Source organism: Balearica regulorum, chromosome 5 (genome assembly GCF_011004875.1).
Source record: "Balearica regulorum gibbericeps isolate bBalReg1 chromosome 5, bBalReg1.pri, whole genome shotgun sequence".
Classification (NCBI taxonomy): Eukaryota; Metazoa; Chordata; class Aves; order Gruiformes; family Gruidae; genus Balearica; species Balearica regulorum.
In genome coordinates this window covers 52894427-52916283 of record NC_046188.1, presented here as the reverse complement: position 1 = coordinate 52916283, position 21857 = coordinate 52894427, and the positions used below count along the sequence as shown (strand labels likewise).

Below are 21857 nucleotides of genomic sequence, written 5' to 3'. Positions count from 1 at the left end.
GGGTCCCCACATGGTTACCAAAAGCACAGCTCATCATACAGACACATAAGCCAGAGGTTATAACATAAATCCCCTTTATGCAAGCAAACATCTGCCTCCTACAGGGAAAGATGGCAATAGGACTATATCACAAGACACATGGGTGTGTTCTGCCCACTGGTTAGATGAGTATTTCTGCCAGCTCAAGAAAGAAGCAATGGCTCTGTGTTTCTGGATGTTTACACAACTCATCTGTGTCTAAATTGGAGACCTGTTTCCGTGGTCCACCTCCCTGTCTTCCCAGGATTGTAGGATAAAAGTACTGAATAGTCATCTCTTGAGACCAAAAAATGTCACTCTTAAAAAAGCATCCACCTCTGGGATCTAAGCCCTACTGCTGTAAAATCCACTGTCAGTGGTGATTTCATGGAATATAATATGTGACTAGCCATTAAAAATCCCCCACTCTTGGTGGAAGGCACTTGTCATTTTGTTACTGACTGTTCTGACAGATGGTGCCCCATCAGCAATGCATCGTCCCCAGACAATCCCCATGCAGTAGTGTTCGTTAAGGAAGCCAGTTCATGTTATAAATGACTGTGCTGCCAGCAACAGACAATGTGCCACTGTCATCTGTGGGTGTGGATGGTATGAATTACAGAAGCTCACACGTGGAGTAAAATAACAACTTCCCTTTAACCCCTTCCAAAATAAGCACTACGAAGCCCATCATCATCAATCATAGTGTTATTACATCCCTTTCTCCACCCTTAATCACACCTTTACGTCCAGCCTTGAGTTGTGGTATGCATTGCCCTGTATCTCTTTTGTGCCTGGCAGGTTTCGCTTCCTCCTTAAACCAAAGCCTTGCTTTACTGATACGTAGCCTGGATATGTCTCTCCTCTGAACTCATCTCAGACCTTTTGACTTATATTGTTTCCTCACATGCAGAATTGAGTGAGACATTTAAAAGCAAAATAAATAGTCTGGACAGCAAGACACAGCTTTGCCTCTTCAGACTTTTGAATCCAAAGTCAAAGCTGAGAGCTGGAAGAGAAGGTTTCAGCTCTCAGAAAACTTCAGGGTCAACCTAACACGTCCTATCTGCTCCACCCAGTTGGACATTTACTGTAAACAGCTGCAGAGTACTGCAACTCACAGGCAGCCTTGGGGTGGAGAAAAGTGATTCACCTCTGCCTGGCTCTGGGAGCTTCATGGCCCATGCATCTACCAGGTGCATGATTAAACATTTCAAGCTGAATAAGGAGCGAGCAACTGCTTGTCAGTGTTCGGTTCATCCTTATCACTTTGAGGCCCAAGAGGAACACTGAGCACACCGTGTCCTGAACACTTCCTTGGCCCAGACCTCGCATCAAAGCAAACCACATACTCAAGACAGGTTTCCAACCTACACTACAATGAAAAATCTCTATGGAGTGTATCTCAAGACCACATATCCAGTCTGAAATAAGTCCTAGCAGATTCTGGAAATCACCACTTCTTCCTCACTGTAGACAGAACTGTAATAGTTGCCAGTAAAACTTTCCAGCAATTTTAGGGGCCTCTGGACATGAAATTATTTCATGTCTTTGCCCAGTTCTCAGTCAGCAAAGAGAGTTTCTGGGCACAGCAGGCTCTTTTTGAGCAGATCTTAACAGATGAACAAAAAAAATCATTTCATAAAGCTGAAATAGAAGTTACAGCATCATCAGCATATATATATAGATGTGAAGTGTTCTTTTATATTGATTGATGTGTAGAAGTGTGAATCCAAATGCACGTGCTTCCCTTAGGCTAGTCATAGGGACTGAGGAAGCAACTTCCGTGGTTCACATAAGTAAACTTCCACAGTTCACTTACTCTCCCAGAACCTGCCTTGAGGAGACATAATTTTCCTCTGCTGTTCCTGCTAAGACCAACATTTTCTTTGATAGAAAAGACGCAAAATTATACATATTCCATCACTTTACAGGCATGTGGTAATTTATGTGAGCCAGATGCATGCTGGCTCTGACAGCACATTTTAGAGGCATCTACAGATGCCTGGACAGGCCTCTCCAGATTCAAGCTGTTCTGATGACATGGAGGTGGGGTTCATCTCATTTAAATTTGGGTGCCCAAAAGCTAGGCACCTAATTCAAGATAGTCATCTAAATTCCTGTTGTAGGTTATGGAGACAGAGTGGAACAACCAGAGGGTAATTTATCCCATTTAAGATTGTTGGAACAGAGGACATACGCATCTGAGACCTTCCAAAGCCCTCATCTGCCTCCATTGCCTACAGTGACAGCCTGTATCACAAGCTTAGACTGAATGCCTATGTTCTCAACAATTAAAAAGAGGTGAGATGAATCTTGCCCAGAGGACGTAGTGGTTTCTTAAGCAATAGCAGCAAGCAAACAGAACCCTTAAGCCCCTGGCAGGACTTCTGGTCCTGCGTGCACAAGCACTGCTGGCTGCCAGATCATGTTGCAAATGTGCTTGGAAGTTGTAATGAGTGCTGGTGCAAATAGAAAAGCTCCACAGCTCCTTTGTATGTATAACATAAAAGGGGACAGCAAACCCAGACAGGCAGGACTCCTGGGTAAAGGAGAGACCCACCTCTGTCCGTGTTGTGCCATTTCAATAGCTCTGCGAGCAGGGACTGGGGAGCCGCCATCTGTCACACTGAGAACCTCCATCGACTTCCTTTCTGGCCGCCGCTTCCCATGCCTGTTCAGCATTGGGGAGTCCACACGCTTCCTGGGGGGATCTTTATGAAAAGAAAACGCCGTCAGCTGAATTCGGCTGTGACTTACCTCACAGGTTGGTTAAATCCTCTCTCAACAATCTCACTTTCACACCTCCCATACAGAGACAGGCATCTTCGTGACAGAGATGATCATTTGCAGTCTCTCCCTTCTTCCAAATTTGCAAACATTAAGACATAAGTTGCAATCTATCTACAGAGAGAAGGAGCATTGCTACTGCCCTGAATGTACGAGCACTGTAAAATAAAGGTACAACGATAGCATAGCTTGCAGAAATTACCTTACAAAGCTGATAAGAGTAACAACAAGATGACGGCATAGGCTATAGCACAAGCTGTTAGCCAGAGTATAAGCCATCTAGAGATCCTGTATATGTACTCGGGTTGCTAGAGCTTGCCTTCAATGTCCCTGCTAGCTAGATTAAATGTGACACAGAGACATGAGTACATTCTGAACTCAGAATTGCATTCTCCTCTGAAAACATATCCTTTTTTTGCATCTTTAAGATTAGATTTCAGGTTTTCCTCACTGCTTTATATTTTTCCTCCTTTGGCATTACAAATTAAACATACTTGTCTACCTGAGACGAATCTCCAATGAGAGCTACTAAAATTTATCTGAGAAGTCACTGTACAGCTTTTACTGCTATAGTAACCCAAGTGCTTTACACTTTTTATGGTGTAACATTTCTATGAGATATTGAAGTGCTACTTTCACTTTGCAGAGTGAAAACTGAGGTACAAGAATGAGATATTTAAAGGCAATTCATTCCTAAAGGTGCTGACAAACATTTACGGAGGTTCTGAGGTACACCTGAATTGCTCTGAAAAGTCTTTAGATACCAAACCACACTGCAGAAAGTGCTCCTAGGTGACTTGCCAAACCATACACACCTCTATGGTGAAGCAGGGAACCACATGCAGACCTGCTGAGATGTTTTATTACTAACATCTCTCATGGCATCAAAACAGTAAAAAGGAAGGCAGAAAAAAATACAGAAGGATTTTCTTTTCTTTGGTTGGACTATTTCAGTTCCCTGCTTCTATTTATAGACACATTTTTAATTTTAGTGGAGGGTGACCACCTGTAAAGAAAGCACCCTTCACCCCTGCAGTTAGAAAGAAGCTCACAGTGCCCAGCCCCTAAGGCTTCTTCCTCTGCCAGGATTCCTTTGTAAAACCAGTAATATTGCATTTGACAATCTACCTCTACTGCCTAGTCTGACGGTATTATTTTTATTATCCTGCCCCCCCTCCCCGCCCCCAATCACATTTTTTAGAACAAGATTCCTTTAAGGCAGGGCTTATTCTTGAAACAATGAGCATGATCAAAGATGGCTCAAATGCAAATGGACTAGTGATAACAACTGACCCCATTACTGTTTAACCCAAGTATTCTTTGTATGAATAATAATAATGTTCCTGTTAAAAATTAATTTGATAAAAAGCAGTTGTATCTCACTCCATTTCAAACTACGACCAGTTATAAAAAGGTAGTAGAAAATATTAATAGAGGCATTGACCTCCCAATCAGAAAAAATATATAGTGCATAAGGTTGAGGGAAAAACAAATGGAGGTAAACCTAATAAAGCATTTATACTGGGTGGCTTCAGCTGCACATACGTAAGTGGCCAAAAGTAAGTGGGGACAAGGTTTAGATATTTCAAACTCCTGCTTCTTCAAAGAAATTCAAATAATGAGAAAGGATTCATCCCACAGGACAAGTGCTGGTATCAGAAGTGTGACTAGAGCCGAGTAACACACACAACAACAGTGTAATTATGTTTGGTATCAACAACAGAGAGTTGATACAAGTTATGCAGAGGGATATCAGACATTAGAAAGGAAGGAGGAGGAGTGCAGCTTAAAAGAACAGAAAGGAAGAAGAAGGAAGATGAAGAAAGTAGCTAATGTCAAAAGAACAGAGATGAATAAGCTCAGACTGCACCAATGTTAGTTAATAATAGTCTAAACAAGAAAGATGGAAAAAGGCAAGAAAAACATTTTATGAACAGATATTTTAAACGGCAATTTGATCCAAGCATATTCAAAACAGATGACTTCAGCAAATGGAAATTCAGCTGAGTGACACTTAAAAAAGTGACAAGACAAATATAAGGTGGACATTAAAAGATAGTGAAGAAGAAATTTGAAGAGGAATTAGCTTGAATAACAGTATTTTGTACAGTCATCAAAAAGCTTGAGAGGACAGTAGCCAGAGGGACTATGAGGGAATCAACAGAACAATTAAGAAGGAGAAGGATATTGCTAACAAGCTAAATGGTTCTTTTATATGAGTCCTTGCTGCTCAAGATGCTGGAAGATTTTGATTTCCAATCTATATTTTGAACTATCAAAGACAGAGACTAAGCAAAAAGAGCAGGTTGTGAGACACACCTATCAATTCAACAACAGCAATTCACAAAAGTTTGATGGAAAATACATCCAGAAGCTTGCATGAATGTGGTTGAGCTTCCAATAAAGGTATTTGATTCCTCCTTAAAATTGGCTACAATCCTACATTATACATAACTGAGGGTAGCAAGTATTGTAGATATTTTTTAAAAGGGTCTGAGTAAGAAACGACAGGGCACCTAGTCTGTCATCACTGTCAAGTCTAAAGATACTAAAGAAATAGTTAAATACACAGCCATCCTCCCATGAAGACTAAAGTGGTGTCATATAAAAGCAGTAGAAGATTTTGCAGAAGCACAGGAATTAAAAACAGGAAAACCTCCAGTGTTTGCCCTTCTTTTCTTGACTCTCTGGAAATATTTCACATGGGGAAAAAAAATCAAGTCCTAGTCTGGATCTGTGGTAGTTTTGAGGATGCATTTTACTTTTATCTCATATCAGAAAAGTGAAGCCATTCTTAAGGGTTTTTACAGAGGAAAAGAGAACTGTATAGGTAATGATCCAAGGCATTCATCTGGAAGGTGGGAAATAAAGGTTCAACTTCTGAGTTTAGATGCCCATAGGCACCTATATCCTATATGCCTATTCTGGCCCAATCTCTTGTTCTCTGGATTATTAAGCAACTCCACCCAACAAAAGTCTTTTCCTCAATGAGACATTAATTGACATTTATTGAGAAGTTTCTTATTTCAGTGTTTCCAAGTAAAGAAAATGAAGCTGAATTCAAAAGATGGTGAAAGCGCCCTTCCCTGGCCCTTTGAGAAGGCTTCATGTAGCTGAAACAGACAAAAGGGACACCAGAAGAGAGTGCTAGTCTGAGCTGGCCCTGTTTTTACCTGCATCCATCCTTTCTGAGACCTAATGTGCAAAGAAAGAGGAAAAAGCAAAATACTGAGATGCCTTTTTTTTTTTTTTGGCAAGATCTCTGGCAATGAACAACTCTAATGAATGTGGTTTCTTCAAGCTGCTATTATTAAATCTGTTACTTTTTCTCTGCTCTTCCTTATTTGTGCAAGGCCGTTGCTAATGGCTAATGATGAGATATTAATCAGAAGCATGACTGCTCTTAATTAAACCTTGCCCCATGTTCTCAGAGATACTGCTGGGAACAGAGGAGGCAGAAAGCCCCTGTGGAAGAGGAAATACAACCTACAAACACTCAAAGAATAATGCTCAAAGAGTCTAAAATGTGCCGATGAGGCACAGTACATTCAGAGTAGTGTTTCCCTGTTGGGGAACACTTTCACTCCTTGAACTAAAAAAAAATACAAGAACGGAGCATAGTATTTCAGTTCAAACCAAGAAATACTTTGGCATGTGGAAGAGACATATCATGTATTTAGGGCACAGCTACATATTCACTTACGTGCTGGATATAAAGATTCTAGAGTCACCTTGTTTCTTTTCCTATGACAAAAGCATTTCTAAAACAAGATAATGGTGTCCTTACATGGCAGGATAATCTGACTCAAAAGCTGATTAGTAAAGTGCTAGATGACAAACTGCACTGAGCAAGGGGCTTTTGACTACAGGACCCGCAGCTGGCACATCAACCTATCTTCATGAGGATCCCTGCTAACAGGCTCTCTGTAGCTCCATTCAAGTAAGAATGTAAAAATTATTGAGTTGACTAAGGATTTCCATCTCTTCTCCCAGAAGAGATTTCCCTGCAAAATTATAGAGCCTGAAGCCTGGAACTAGCATAAGGTAATAATTCAATGGAGTATTAACAAACTTATAGTTCCATATACCACTGTCGACTTGGGAGATTGCAGGCTTTCCAGTGAAAATAAAGACCACTTTGCTTCTAGCCTTCAAAGTGCTGAAACACAGTAACTGAAAATCACAATGCTACTATGTAAAAATGCTATTTCAGGTCATTGATAGAAGTGAATAATCCTTTATTAGTTAAACTTTTGTCACTCTGCACAGCAAGGATCATTTATATAGTTAGTTCCCTAGGGAAGAATTTTTCCTGTTGTCTAGACTAGTGAAGTCCGTGGCAATCAGCAGTGCCCTAAAACACTAATAAACAATTCTTTAGGAATAAAGTGGTACCACAAAAGCTTTATAAGATATATAATCTTACTGCATATTAAGCTTTTAAAATCTTTCTAAGATAGTCTAAAAGCACGGCAGTTTGATGTATGTACTATAAACAGGTAAGTGATATTACTCATACTTTCAATAGTGTATGTATTTACCTGCAGAAAAGAGAATGTGTACATATATAACTTCATAGGGACACAATGCTACACAGTCTTACTAGCTCAAGTCCAGAAGCACCATTTCTGCAACAATGCATGTAGATTAGTAATTAGAAAATTCTGTCACTAGACTACACTGCTTCTATAGTAACCTCATCTGCTCGCATAGAGCCGGCTTGTGGGTCCACGTGATATTTTTAAAGATCTAGTTCAAGACCAACTTGGATGTTTCTGTGCTGTGAGACATACATGTCTTAAAAAATGAAGCCTTCAAATTTAACCACAGAACAGACCTGTCTACCTCAGGCTGAGGATTGTCACTAGTGCTATCCACTGTTTCAGTGGGAAGGTAACAGTGATGCTAGGATTTGGGTATATATTTGTAAAAAAAAAAAAGGTGAAGAGGAACTAGTTGAGATCGGTTCATGGTGACAGACATCATATCTGTAGTACCTATTTCATTTCTAGGGGGAAGATCCTCATCTTCATGGCTAGGATACCTCTCCTTCCGGTCAAGCAGAAGAAAATAAATCATTTTCTCTTGGTTTTCTCTGAAAAAAAAAAAAAACAACTTTAAATTTGAAAAGAACATCAACATGTACATAAATTCTTTTCATCAAACAGTTATTCTAAATAAGCTGGAAATGGTCATGTACCTGCTAGCTAGACACACAACCCACAAAGCTTTTGAGAACCTTGCTGTCTCCAACAAGCAGCTAGTGAGGAAAGGAAATACAATTCCCATGTTAAACACACAGAATGGGCACAGGACAGATGAGGTAACGTCTCCTTAGGAAGTCCAAACCAAGAGTGGCAGCAAGACAAGTCTCCTGAGCCCCTAAGTGCTCTTTCCACTACATGTCCCTCTTAACACTCAGGAAATACACCATCTCTCAGCCATAAGCTTGAAATAAATAAAAATTTGCCAGCAAAGGCATATCCAACACAAATAACAGCAATGATACCTCCCCATCTGGACTGTATGGCCCATCTTTTCATGAAGTGACCTTGCCTGGCAGCAAGGGAAGACACAGCACCATGGCTCTATTGCTGGTCAAGCTGTGAGCTTCTGACACATGGTGCAAGAAAGGCTCAGTGCTTGCTCCCAACACCTCACTAGCAAATGAGCAGCCAGAGGGTGAGAAATTGCTACTGACCCCTCACAGCAAGAGACATGTTAAAGTGATCTCTACCTCGCCCCAGGTTTATAAGCATCCCAGCCCATGGACACCCAACTGATATGAAGACTAAGTGCTTACTCTTCTGATAACAAGTCCTGTAAGAGTTTATTTCGGTCACGGAAGCAGCCTAATGAGTGCATGCTATCTAACACGTCTGGATCAATATCCTCCAAGGAAGGGAGAGAACGAATCTGCACCTTTCGAGGAATTGGTTGCTCTGGTTCTGGCTCGTTCTTACCCCCTCTGCAGAGGAAAGAAGATGAGAGAAAGGGGGCAGGGAAAGGAGGAGAGAAAAGAAGCATGAGTCACAAATGAACCTGTACTCTGAAACACAGCCTGCATCAACAGATGGAAATACCTTGTTAAATTCCCACTGAGAGACCAGAGCTCGCAACCAGATACTCTCTTCAGGAGAAACTGCCATGAAGGCTAAGAGTGACCAGCACCTTGTGGATTTGGGTCTTTCATAAGAAATGTCTGCGTTCAGCCAGAAAGGCAGTAGGAACTTCACTTACCAGTGCCCTCATAATTTAAGCAGCTGTTCAGCATCCTAATGTCAAACATTTATAGAACACTACATGGTTTTAGAGATGCTCTCATCAGCAGGCCAGACCACAGGCTAGCAGGCTGAAAAGTGCAAGCTGAATGATTCTGTTTCAAAGAAGGAGCTGTGAACAAACCATCACTGTTTTTCTCCAATTCTGATTACAACAGGCACTGCAGCAGTTTCTTTCTTTAAAGCTTCCAATGTAATTAAGAGACCTCAGTGTTCAGGTCCCCACTTGACACACTTTAAAGGGTTTTAGGGGAAACCAGGCTATTAATACACCCGAATATGACAGTCTCTGCTCCTCTTCAGATGTGCATATTTGAGCACTGTGGCCCAAGTGTGATACCTGAGGTCGGTGGCAGACCTAGGAATGCATCCCTAGTATTAGAGCATATTACTCTTTTAAAAGTAGTTAACACAAGCTTTCTGCATAATTATGTCATCCCATTCACTCGATGCAGGAAACATTGATTATTTGTTGCAATTAAAGGTCCTAATTGTAAGAAACAGGTCAAGGTGTTAAGCTATCTATAACCAACTGAATGATACATATTGCAGAATGAATATCCTTCGATTTTGTTTAGGCAGGCAGGGAGCAATTTACATAAACTCTATCCACCCAAAGAGGTGGGTTTGGTGGTGGTGGTATTTTGGTTGGAGAAGCTGCCTACCCTGAATCTTCACTATTTCTCAATGGATGCTTTGTGCAATGTTGAGGTTTTCCTACTGTGTGGGTGAGGTCCTTCCTTTCCTTTGTGTGATGTAAACGTGTGATTGTTGGGTCCAGGCTCCCAGGGTGGGCAACAGGCATCAGAAATATTTAAACTGCATCAGCTGTCAGCGTTTGCTGTTTATGGGGCTGTGTTTGGGCAAAAGATTCTTCCTTTTGATGTTGGCAGAAATAAGGTGAACACAACTTGTGAACTTACTTGCACAGCTTCAAATGCTCTGAGCCCAGATGTGAGCTATCCAAGTATCTACACAGAAAAGGGAGCTCCAATTCAAATGCCCCTAATTTTTCTTGGGTAGGTTAGAAAGCAACTCAGGTAGGATCATACACATGAGCTCAAGATCTAAGCTGGTGTACCAAAAAGAGAGCCAATACAGATTATCTCCTCCAAGATAAGAAGGCAATACTAAGTCATTGCAGCCAGGGCTCTGATGCTAGGACAGGACAGTTACATGCTACACCTTAATCACAGGAGATTGCTGAGTGCTACTTGCAATTTATTTTTAAGCAAGTTGAAATGCAGTTGTGAGGCATCTGCTCTGCTAACCATGTTTGTGGGACATCACTTCTTACAAAAAGACTCCCTGGAAATTTTCATTTGATCTTCTTTTGAAGCGGTGAAAATGTATCCTGCTCTTCCTGGATACGTGTCATGCAGTGAGACTCTGGTTTCATTTACATGGGTCATGACAACATCGAATGTGTCAGAATATACAGGACAGAGAAACAATCTGCTCCTTGGGAGTCATTCTTGTGTGTCAAACCTCTAAAACACAGCTTCTGATACACCCTTGGAGTCTCGCAGAAGTGCCTATGTCTTCTGCAATGACACTATAGCCCTAAATTTAAGGGATAGATTCAAAAACCCTTGCTCAACTAAAGAAATATCTTAATTCTTGAGTGCCCTGTTTTTAAAAGGTAGCTACTCCTATCTCTCAGGATCAGGCTCTAGCTCTCAGCAGGTAATAAGCAATGATTAGATCATAACCTTGCACTATTAAAGCAAGTGACGACCTTGTCATCAAGATAAATTCTTGCAGGATGGACCTCTGAACAGCAGCTGAGTTTTCTGGTTTTTAATGATCTGCACTTCACTTTGTAAAAGTATTGACTTAATTAATTGTTCATTATGCCACAAGCAGATGTCCTTACGGTAATTTAAAGACATTACAAAGAATTATTGTTTTTGAAAATTTCCAGAAAATCTGGGTTTCCTACTAGTTGCCCTATTCTATAGCAGAATATCACCTGCAAGCTTTTGTATCAATCAGCATGGGAGCCATTTCTAGAGAGCACAGCTTGTCATCTTCTGTGCACTGAAAAGTGGCTTTTCCTTACGCCCTGTACCTGGTCAGCTTCAGACATAGTCAGGAATTTTCACACCTCCTCATCAGGTACAAGCAAAACCTGCAAAGAGGTGTCTCGCCATTTGGTAACACAATTCAGTGCTTCGGGAAATGAAAATCACTGGGTCTGGGCTGTGATTGGCATGACTGTATTGCCTGTTCCATTCTCAGTCTAGCAGAGAGTGACAAATTTGTTGCATTTCAGCCCACGTAGACATCAAACAATGTCACATGATGAATACTGCAAATCACGTATATTTTTTTAAAGGCCCACATAAATGTAATTGCTGCTTTAAAACCCATCCTCTTTTGTGAGGATCGGTGCATACAATGGCTGTGATTCCAGACCAGGGCAGACTTTTTCAGTCTCTCCATGAAATTCCCTTGAGAATATCACCGAGATGCACATTTGCATCAGTGCAAAGCAAAGCAGAACCGGTACATTTATTCTTTTTCTGATTTTAGTAAATTTGGTACCTTCACAATTAGGGCAACAACTCAGTGTTACAGGAGTAGGTATTTACCATTGCAGCTAATTTTATTTGCTCTGTTGCTTTATTAAAAAATGTGAAAATAACTGCTATCTATTTGCTGATTTATGATAACCTGCACTTGAGGTAAAAATAAATTATTTCAATTAAACAGGCTTAAAAAACGTCATTGAATTAATTTGGGTGGGAGAGCAAGAAGAACTGGAGATTGGTGATGAAAGGTTTCTCTTTGGTTTCTTTTTTCCTTTTTTTAGGCTTGTGAATCATGATTTCAACTTTCAAGACCTCTTTCTCTGTCTGCATAGTCTGCAATTAAATCTTTTCCTCAGTTTTACAGTAGCCTTAATATTTATTTGAAGAATTAAGTGAAATCACTTATATGTTCTGAGTACAACTTTCAGGTGAGTAACCTATAGATGACAAAGAATGAAGATTTTACATAGAATAGTAGTGTTACATGAAATAAAGAAAAAATGAAAGATGTGAGCAAAACAGCCGTAGAGCAAAACAGTTATAACTCCTCCTTCTCTGTCAGCATCAGTATTTTCAGGCAAAATGAACGCAAAGAGGCTGTGAAACATTGCCAGATGAAAGTAGTTGAGTTTTGGAGGTGGCAGGGTTATTCACAGACTAAATTTAGCCAAAGGAGGTTAACCTCCTTAGGTCAATCCATGGCCAGTATAGAGAAAATGAGAGACTCATTAAAGAAGCTATTTTGAGCAGAAGCTTTGTTTTAGGCAATCTGAACAGACTTCTGGAAGAGCCTTTCTTTCTCTGCATTGACTGCATTGGGAGTCTAGAGGAGATTTGCTTTTGCAAAACTCTATTTCTACTTCTGAAAACAGCCTCAGATGCTCTTTCCATTGGGGTAAAAAACTGTTTACTGTGTCAATCATCAGAGAGTCTGTCCTTCACTGAGAAGTACATGAAAATATTTAAATGCTTATGTCTGGAAAGGAAAAAAATCTTCAAATTCTAAATCTAGAATAAAGTCATAAAATAACACCTGCCTAATTGTGCATGTGAGCCAAGGACAACAGTCCTCTGACATGTGAAAACTTCCAGGCCAAAATCTTGAGGAGGGTTAGAATAATAATAAAAGTGATCAATGACATTTCATTTTATTTCCTATTCCAGTTCTGATCAAAGCACAGAGAAAGTCAGCTGATTTCACTCCATGAAGAAACAGAGGGGATCAGCTGTCCAGTTTGATGTAAACAGCATTTACTTCTGGAACTGCTAATAAGACATTATAGGAGGGGTATTTCAGAGATTACAATTAGAGATTCCCCCTTCCATTTCTCCTACATTTATCCATGAGAGTTTTAAAAAAAAAAACAAACCTGCAGCAAACAACACTCCAGTCGTCCTTTGGTTTAAAAAGTTGCCATGTCAGCTGGTAACTGTAGAGAACATGAAAAAGCCACGGGCAGAGTGCTGCCACCATTTCAGGTGAACTAATTAAAACCCATGTTATTCAACAAACTGTTGCATGCCCTCATGTCCTGTCGAAGACAGGTAAATCCAGAAGTGAACATTGCCCATAAGATAGAATTAGAGAAAACAAAACAAATCCAACAAAGGTTGGTTGGTTGTTTTTTTCCTGGTGACAGGCTAAAATATCAGTTCCTATCATCATCAAGTATTTCCCAAGAGCAATGACAGGATTATGAAGGCAGGACTTTCCTTATCATTCACCTGTGGAACCTGTAGGTATGCTGACCCTGAGAGGCATGCATCAAAGCATCATTTCTGTATTTAATATGTGAAGAATTCTCCTTAGTTTGATTAGGTTATTATCAGTATATTAAAAAAAAGTTATTTACTTAGGTTTCTTGAAATACTATCAAGGCTACACAAAGTGCAAGGTCACTTTTAAAAGCCATCAATCTTCCTTATACCCAAACCACTAGACAGGTGTGTACTTTCCTCACAGACCTCCTGTTTGACTGTCAAGACTGCTGCTTTCAATCAAGTCACAAAACTACTCTCACATCAACAGGTTACAAAGTCAGAAGCAGCCTCTTAGCTTGCTGCGAAGAAGTAGGGATTATGACAGAAAAGCTCTTGTTCACAGGTGCTTATCAATATCATCATTTTTGTTTCTACTTCAGAGAAAAGCCAAGATGCCAAGAAGGAACAAACGAAAGCTTTCTTGTCAAGAAGCTATTACAAGGGATTGTCTGTAGCACTTGGGCAGCAAACTAAATATGGCTGTTGGGGGTTTTTTGCTGATCACTTGCAGGTATCTTTTGAACACAGCAAGTTGCTGTACTGAATGTCTTATTTCAAACAATTGTTAGTCACTGTATAAAAAGTTCCTGGCTTGATATATACATAGATGAAATTATATGAGTAGCAAAAGGTAAAAACAACATTAGATGCCTTTCTGTCCTCTGTCCCTTTCTCCATCTGTGTGAAAGCTGCTTTCAAATTCCAGTCTTCTCTTCAGGGATCACTAGAACATCAGCTCCTGTAACAGAACCAATAATGAATGCATGCAAAAGTGAATTTAAAAAGTTCCACTTACATATACCATATGTGTTTCTGAATATGTTCTAGCTGTAAAGGAAAAGAAAACAAGGAATTAGTGCTGTAAAACAGAAAAGGTAACTCTACAAGACATCCCCATTCAAGGTTTATTCAACTAAGTCCAACATTCCAGAGCTGGATCTGTGCAAACAACAGAACTTTACGCTGCATAAAGAGCATGCTCATCCTCACCCACCCCACTGGAAATGAGACTATAATTCTAGACATAAGGAATCAATCAGGAGCAAATTCCAGAAAAATGCATAAGTACAAGGCTTCACAGGCAAATGTTCTGGCAATTTATGTTTTTCCCTTCCTAAGCCTTTCCCCTCTATAATCTAACTGAAGCTAACAAACTGCTCCTTTTTGTATCTGCTTTTTTTTTTTGGAAAAAAAGAGCGAGAGAGAAGGAAATAGAAACAAGTTCAAACAGATAATGTGAATAAACAAAATAAATTGTGCATGTGAGATATGACCTTCTGCCAGGACCCGTTCTTGATTGGCTTCATATCTATCATTAAAATCTAAAAATCAAGTAGAATAAGGTTCTATGTCAAAAGAATACCATTTACTGTTCCAGCACCTGAATACCAGACTGCAAATTTCTTTTACTTCCCTCTTTCTTGTTTCACACATGAGCATTTTAGTATGCAATGAAGCACTGATCAAAGCTGAACAATGGCTTTGTCCACCTATGGAAGATCCCAACAAATGTTACACAATGACCATGTTTTCCACAAGCATGGGGAAAAAGACAGTAACACTGTTTTTTGAAGATAAATTCTTAACAGTAGAGATAACAAACTGTTCATACGACATCCTTACAGCAGAACCTTCCTAATCTGCTTTTTTGAAGCATCATCACAGTAGAAAAGAACTTTTCATAGATACCCAGGGATTATTCATTATGCAGACAACATTTCTCGTATTGCTCATTATGAAGCACCTTTGTACGTGCAGAACAATATGCACACTCACTGCACACAGGCTTGTGTTTGTGCAACACGCAGGTGAGAGGCAGGGAAGAGCTGGAAGGAAACTCAAGTGCTAACAGCTATAAGATGAAATCACAGACCCATTAAACTGGTCAGGAAGAATGGAGACAGCTGTCCTGCTCTTATTACTTTCCACTTCAATTCCAGAATAATGAGAATCAGAGAAAAAAAAAAAAAAAAGAGGAGCGGACAAACAACAAAATCTCAAGAGAGAGAAAGTAGGTGTTTGCCACAGAGAGCAAGGAATCAGAGATCTCTGCGCTATGGAACAACAGCTCCGTGCCTCGGAAACCAGAAAGTTCTGAGGTTGGCTCTATATGAGATAATTTTTTAAGTGAGACAGGGCTTTTCCTGAAAACAAAGACACAAGGGAAAGCATGACAGGAAGCTGGAGGGATCAGTATGAGAGACAAACAGCCTACTTTAAAACCAAGACTGTATCAACACTACAATCAGAGATGCAGCTGGTACTTGTACATCTAGCTGTCTTCTAACCAGCCCAAGTGCTGTGAGCACCACTGCACCCCAGCATACATATCCACAGGCTCAGGCAGACTTGCACGGCTTCCTGCTGTGGCCTCAGCTCTGCCAGAATAATTCCCCTTCATCACAATTCCCCTTGCATTAGGTATTTGTTTCATCTCTGCACTATTAAGAGAAAGGTGTAGTATTCCTGACACACTGCCATCTCCCCCGACCAGCTTAACTCAAGGAGATACGATCCACATTACGGGTGTTCCCCTAACAGCCTGGAAACACAGCCCTCTTCCTCCTGGTTGTTCTCAAGCTGAGGTACAAACATAGAACAAAGGAAGAGCCTATTTTGTGCAGTTTCCATGGGACAGGATTTTAGCATAAATACTTATCAGCCCACAGTACTGCAAGGATCTGCTCAGGAGTGTACTCTACTTCCTTTGCTTGGTAAACCACCCTACGAGATGCACATCTACTCATTATTTCATACACACCACACGGAGGGTTAGAGACATTAATGATTTCAGACAAGATGCAGATGATACAGCTAAGCGATGTCCAAGCCTCTTTCATGCTTGCTTCTCCTGCTGCATTTTCTGTCTCCATGGGTCACATTGTTCTTTTGTGCCTGTGATATGCAGAAATGCCATGGCGAAGCAGACAACAGCACTTCTTTTTCTGAGTTAGAGAGGGGGAAGAAAGGAGGGTTACCAGTTCATGTCTTAGTCACAGAACCTCTGGGCTTCTTCAGAGAAGATGTCAAAGTGAAATCCCTTCTGCCCATCCCTGCTGACCAACCTCCTTCAAGCTAATGAACCCACAGCATTTTTCTGAAAGAGATGCCCCCTAGCACCTTAATATATATTCAAAGGTGTATGAGAGCTGTCATGGCTGCTGTTTACCTACACATCTGCCATTCAATCCACATCAAAACCATTGCTGTGAAGTACACTGGGATATCCCAGATATGAAAACTATTCTATGAAACCAATTTCTATTCTGATTCAAACGTAATTTCATTGAAATGTTATTACAAGTGTGCTTGCTGCTGCCAACATCTTCACTGATTTTTTAAAGGTAATTAATTAATGCTTTGTTGCTTTTCATCTGCACTAAAGTGACAGGAGGGTTATGGGAGGGCGATTGGTTTTGACAACAAGAAGTCTGTATGCTTTTTACTATGCAATGCAGGGGAGGGAGATACACAGTGGGAGCTAATCTCACTGCTTCTGCCTTCATTTAAACACAATGTTTAAATGCATTTACGTGATGAAGGCATTTAACAACCCTTCCCACAGGGTTCTTGCTGTTTGCATGAGTTTGCCAAATTTAATGCCATTTTATGGAAGTTGTAAAAAAGCTGCTTCCTCATCTCTCCTAGCCACCGCAGGCAATTGTGTCATGACGCCATCTCTGAAACAACAAAACATGCTCAGATCCGTTGCAAATGCACAGTCAGAGAGGCTAAAATGCTGTAATGGAAGGAGAGGGGGAATTCCTTTATCATGGTTTTGCATAAAAATACTTCCTATATATATATAACTTGTATACTAATGTAGCACCTAGGACCCCCACTCACAGATGAGAGACCCACTGTGATACAGAGCTGTACAAGCTCATCAGAAAAAGAGGTTTCCTCCCCCAAGGAACTTACATCTGAATTCTAAGGCAGGGAACAACAGATGGAGACAGACAGGCAGATGGAAAACAAGACAGCACTGTCTACATCCTCAGCACTGATCTCAGCAGAGTGGCTGCCAAGCTAAAACGTTCTGACCTGAAGAAAAACTTTCTGAAAGTCTATGGATATGGATGAGGGCTTCTGGGCTTGAACTAATGTCAAATTTCAAACTTTCCTGTCCAGAAAGGGAACAGTGTCAAACCCATCTATGCACTAAATTGACCCACATCTCAGATTAATCTTCTTCACTCAGAAGATCCTTTAATTTGAGCTTTAAACCTACTGCATAATGTCAAGATAGAGGCTTTTCCTGACCAAAGGATTCAAGCTGGCAGTGCAAATAGAACTGGTAAAACAGTTATCTGTGTCAGTAGTAGCAGCCATACCATAGACCAGCCTCCAGAGACCTTGACAAGGGCAAGGTATCACTGTGCTACATGCACGGTGCACAAATAGGCCCTTGACAGCCAAAAGCTTACACCCTAAACACATCAACTGGACAATTACCTCCATTCTACAGGTGGTGAAGTGAGAAAATTTAAATGATGTGATAGGCACCTTACATAAGACCTTTTAGAAAAATGAACAAGGAATCAGGTGAGCTTCTTCTTGTTCATTTTTTTAAGATTCTTTAGATGCTGTGTTCCATCATTAGCATACATTAGACCCAAGAAAAAACAAAAACAAACAGAAAGCAGAGAGAAGATTCTGAAAATGTGTGTAACTTAAGTTGGATAATATCCAGGGACAGGTATTTCAGACTATGTGGACACCCAACATGGAAGACAAGTCATTGGAATAAAATGTCAACATTGGAACAATAACAGCATTATCAGAATAGCTTATTCTGCAATTTCTGCCCTGATCCACCTTGCTCTATAGACAAAGTTTCGATAATGCTCATCCATCTTTAAAAGGAAAGCGGACCAAAAGCTCCCTACTCTCCCCTTTTGCCTTTGTGTTTCTGTAGAAGAAAGTATCAGCTGAGAATGCAAATGGATTCCACTACAGGAGCTGTAATTCTCCGCTGTAGCGATGCTGAATCATTTGAAACCTCCAAGGGAAAAAAAAATTCACTTTCTGAAGAGCACATAACTAAAAGAAACCTCATCCTGCAGTACTGCAGGCACCGAGAACACTCATTCTCTTCCATAAACCTTCTCAAACTTAAAACTAGTTCACTTTTCCCTCCTGACACTACTCCTACTAGAAAGTGGTCCCAGAACCCCACTAATATGTCTAAAATGCTCCTTCTAATTTCTAGCCTACTTTCATGTAAGGCCAGTTGACATATATTTGTTTTTGTGCCAGTATCTTCCTTTAGTTTAAATAATCCTTCTATCCCTAGTAATTACCTTGGATGAATATGCAGACGACCAGCACAAGCTTTCTCAGTCATCACCTGCGTAGACTACGTGGAGTTCTTTTAGGCTGCGTTATTCCGACAGACTCTCTCAAATACTGGACCACCTTAGTATTCATTCTTTCTTTGATTTCATCTTTCATGAATATTGGTGGTCAGAACTATCACGACCAGCAGCTAGGATCAACTTTTGTAGTCTACTGAAAGAAAAACATGGATTCTTTTCTTTTAAAGCATGTTTAGTAAAATAGGCCCAGTAAAGGTCAAGGATGTCCCACTAACCATACCTGAGGCTATGTAATATACGGTGAGCGTGAACAATGTTCCACTAAGACATAATAAAGCCTTCTTTCCATAAATGAATCCTATACAAAGAAAGATAATGCCTATTTCTTAAGGCAGGAAAGGGCCAGCAACAGTAATTCTGAGTACCCTCCTCTCCATCAATCCTCTCAAGCTCTAACACTGAAGCCGAATGATGACGGTTAAACATGAATGCTAGTTCTGTTTTTGTTGATCATTTTAACAGATGGACTGGGGAAGGTGTGGGTGTGCTGTGAAATGGCAATTACTGCAGGGAGGGAAATGCATTTGGATGAAAAGGAAGAGATACACATCAAATAAAGGAACAAAGCAGAGACGGGAAGGGAAAAATGAAAGAAAAAAAAAGATTTAGTGCCCTTATATTTCACTATATTTTTCTGCTGAATTCACCAGTGAGATATTGAGCAAATGATCAGTAATGGTAACAGCTACATCTGTACTTATTGTACCCAAGCCACAATTTCACTCACATCTTTGTATAAATATCAAATTGATTCAAGTGAGATATTTTCTAGGAATAGAGGCTTCCAAATAAACCCATATTTATACCATTTTTCACAGGACACAGCTAAAATAGAATTCAGATCTCTCCTCAAAATGAACTATATATTCCCAGCTCCTGTATGGTAAACAAAGAGCTCCCTTTTGCCTGGCAATCTAAGCAACCAGCATCTTAACAGCATAGAAGTGTGACAGCAGCAGGGACAGCAAACCGAGAGACCCTAAAATAATGAAAATAAGATTGCAGCTAATAACAAAGAGCTGTCCTTTTTTCCTCCTGGCTCTCAGTTCTTGAGTATGTTTTATTTCAAATTCTTATTCACAATTCACTGGTTAGTGCTTGTCAATAACTATCTGATCTGTTTTTTTTTCCCCTCCCTAAGGAAATAAGAGCTTAATTTTGATCAAGAAAAGGAGGGGTGGTGGTGTCATGCTGGGACTTTGATTTACCTTAACTGTTTTCTCTCTTATACATGTATATTCTCTGCTGTATTGTACGATTCAACACATTTAGGGACTATGCTCTATGGAAAAACTCAGAACAATCTGACGAAGATCTAATATCTGATGAACTACTCCCTGGCATACTAAAACCATTGGCACTAAGATTTTTCAGAACCCCCCCCCCCCCCAACAGAAAACCTGTTATGTCTACACTATGGAAAGGAAACTAAGCAAGAGAGGGACTTGGTCATGAAGAACAGCTGTCTCATGGTATAGCCCTAACCTCTGCAGTGCTCTTCCCATGAAGATACTTGGGAAAATATTCTTTCTTTCTTTAAAAATCCATTTTAAAAAGGCCTTTTAAATGGCCTAACTTTTTTTTTCCAATCAGTGCTACTTAAGTACTGCAAATGTGATGGCTGCTGGGTTTGCAGAAGTAGAGATACAAGTAATAGCATGAAGAAGCTTTCACCTACATCACCAAATAGAGCATGACCTGGTTTTGTAATGAATGAAAGAAAAACCCAACTGCAGCTGTCAGGTAACACAGTAAAGAGAGTTGTGAAGGGAGTTTCAGTTCACTCCTTAGCAGACAGGTGTCTGCATCCCAAAAGCACCGTCACAGCTGGCACAGACTGATGCTTGTTAGCAATCTCAGCAGAGAGGCCAAGCAGTGATCTAAGAGTTTATTTATAAATATTTTAGCAGACTGAAGAACCAGGAGGAGTTTTAAATTTACATTTCTTTATACATACTCCCACTCAGAATCTGTGAGCTTAGTAAATCTGTATAAAATCATCACCACAGCCTGACAATAGGATTTACAAGGGCAATGTACCCATAAAGGCAGAAGCCTCCACTGACAAGCAGGCAACCTTGCTTTCCAAAATGATTTTAATTGCTAATTTTTTTTTAATTCCCCAAAACATTAGCACAGCGTTAATGAAGGATACAATCACTACACAGTGCTCACCCTTGCAGGGTCTCTGCTGTAGTGATGGGATATATCCTAGATGTAAAGACTCAGTGCCGAATACCAGAAGCTCAACACTGTGGGCCTAATCGTGCACAGGACCACAGGGCACATGATGAAAGAGCGGACTGGAAGACACTTGCCCTGAAGGCTGCTCAAGGATAATGCAGAGCAAATGCAGGACAGAATACAATGCAGGTTGCGTAGCACGAATTGAGAAGCCATCACTTTTGTCAGAAATGTAAGAAACGCACACTCTGTTTAATAGCAAAGCTTCAAGTAACAGTCCTAACAGTTTTGACCTTCAAACAGTTATATCCTGTCCCTGACAAAGTGGTGTACCAGCCAGGAGAGCCAGACAACTCAGATGGACTTCAAAATGTGCTAATGGGTCAGTAGCACTGTGATGATGTTATGAGGGATTTCTTCTAAATGTCCACTGTTACATATGAAGGAGAATTATGAGGCTAGAGAATAGACACAAAGGTAATATGTTCTCATGATTCAAAAGAGAAGGCAACTAACTTCTTCCCAAAGACTCCACCAACTCCACTCATTATTTGCTCAGGAGGAAACACACAGGACTGGCAGTAAATCAACAAGTTACCTTAGTTATTCAACTGTAACCGCAACAAGGTGACAAATGAAGCCTTGCTCACATGACTCGCAGCAAACACCTTCTTACCGTGAGACGTTTCGAGGCATCCACTTCAATCATCCCCCGCAAAAGGTTCTGACAGTCCGGGGGGATAAAATGTGGCATGTGAAACACTCCACGTTTCACCTTCTCCAACAGTTGCCGCAAGTTGTCGTCATCAAAAGGCAGAGCACCCTGCAGGGACGTGACAGAGTGGTGGATGGCAGAGATGAGCGAAAGGGAATTGGAGAGGGCAAAAGGAGAAAAGCCAGGATAAACATGG

The 21857-nt window shown here is 40.5% G+C and overlaps 1 protein-coding gene across 9 annotated transcripts in view; it reads right to left on the bottom strand.

Annotated features, from left to right (window-relative positions):
• The window catches only part of BRSK2 (BR serine/threonine kinase 2), a 335389-nt gene that overhangs the window by 46109 nt on the left and 267423 nt on the right, over positions 1-21857 (bottom strand). For all 9 annotated transcript variants that reach the window (XM_075754908.1, XM_075754904.1, XM_075754903.1 and 6 more), the window contains exons 8-12: positions 21623-21769; positions 14181-14212; positions 8612-8776; positions 7806-7903; positions 2582-2732 (exon numbers count right to left, since the gene is read on the bottom strand). In XM_075754908.1, the coding sequence (XP_075611023.1) occupies positions 2582-2732; positions 7806-7903; positions 8612-8776; positions 14181-14212; positions 21623-21769 (593 nt within the window). The remainder of the gene's footprint in view (positions 1-2581; positions 2733-7805; positions 7904-8611; positions 8777-14180; positions 14213-21622; positions 21770-21857) is intronic.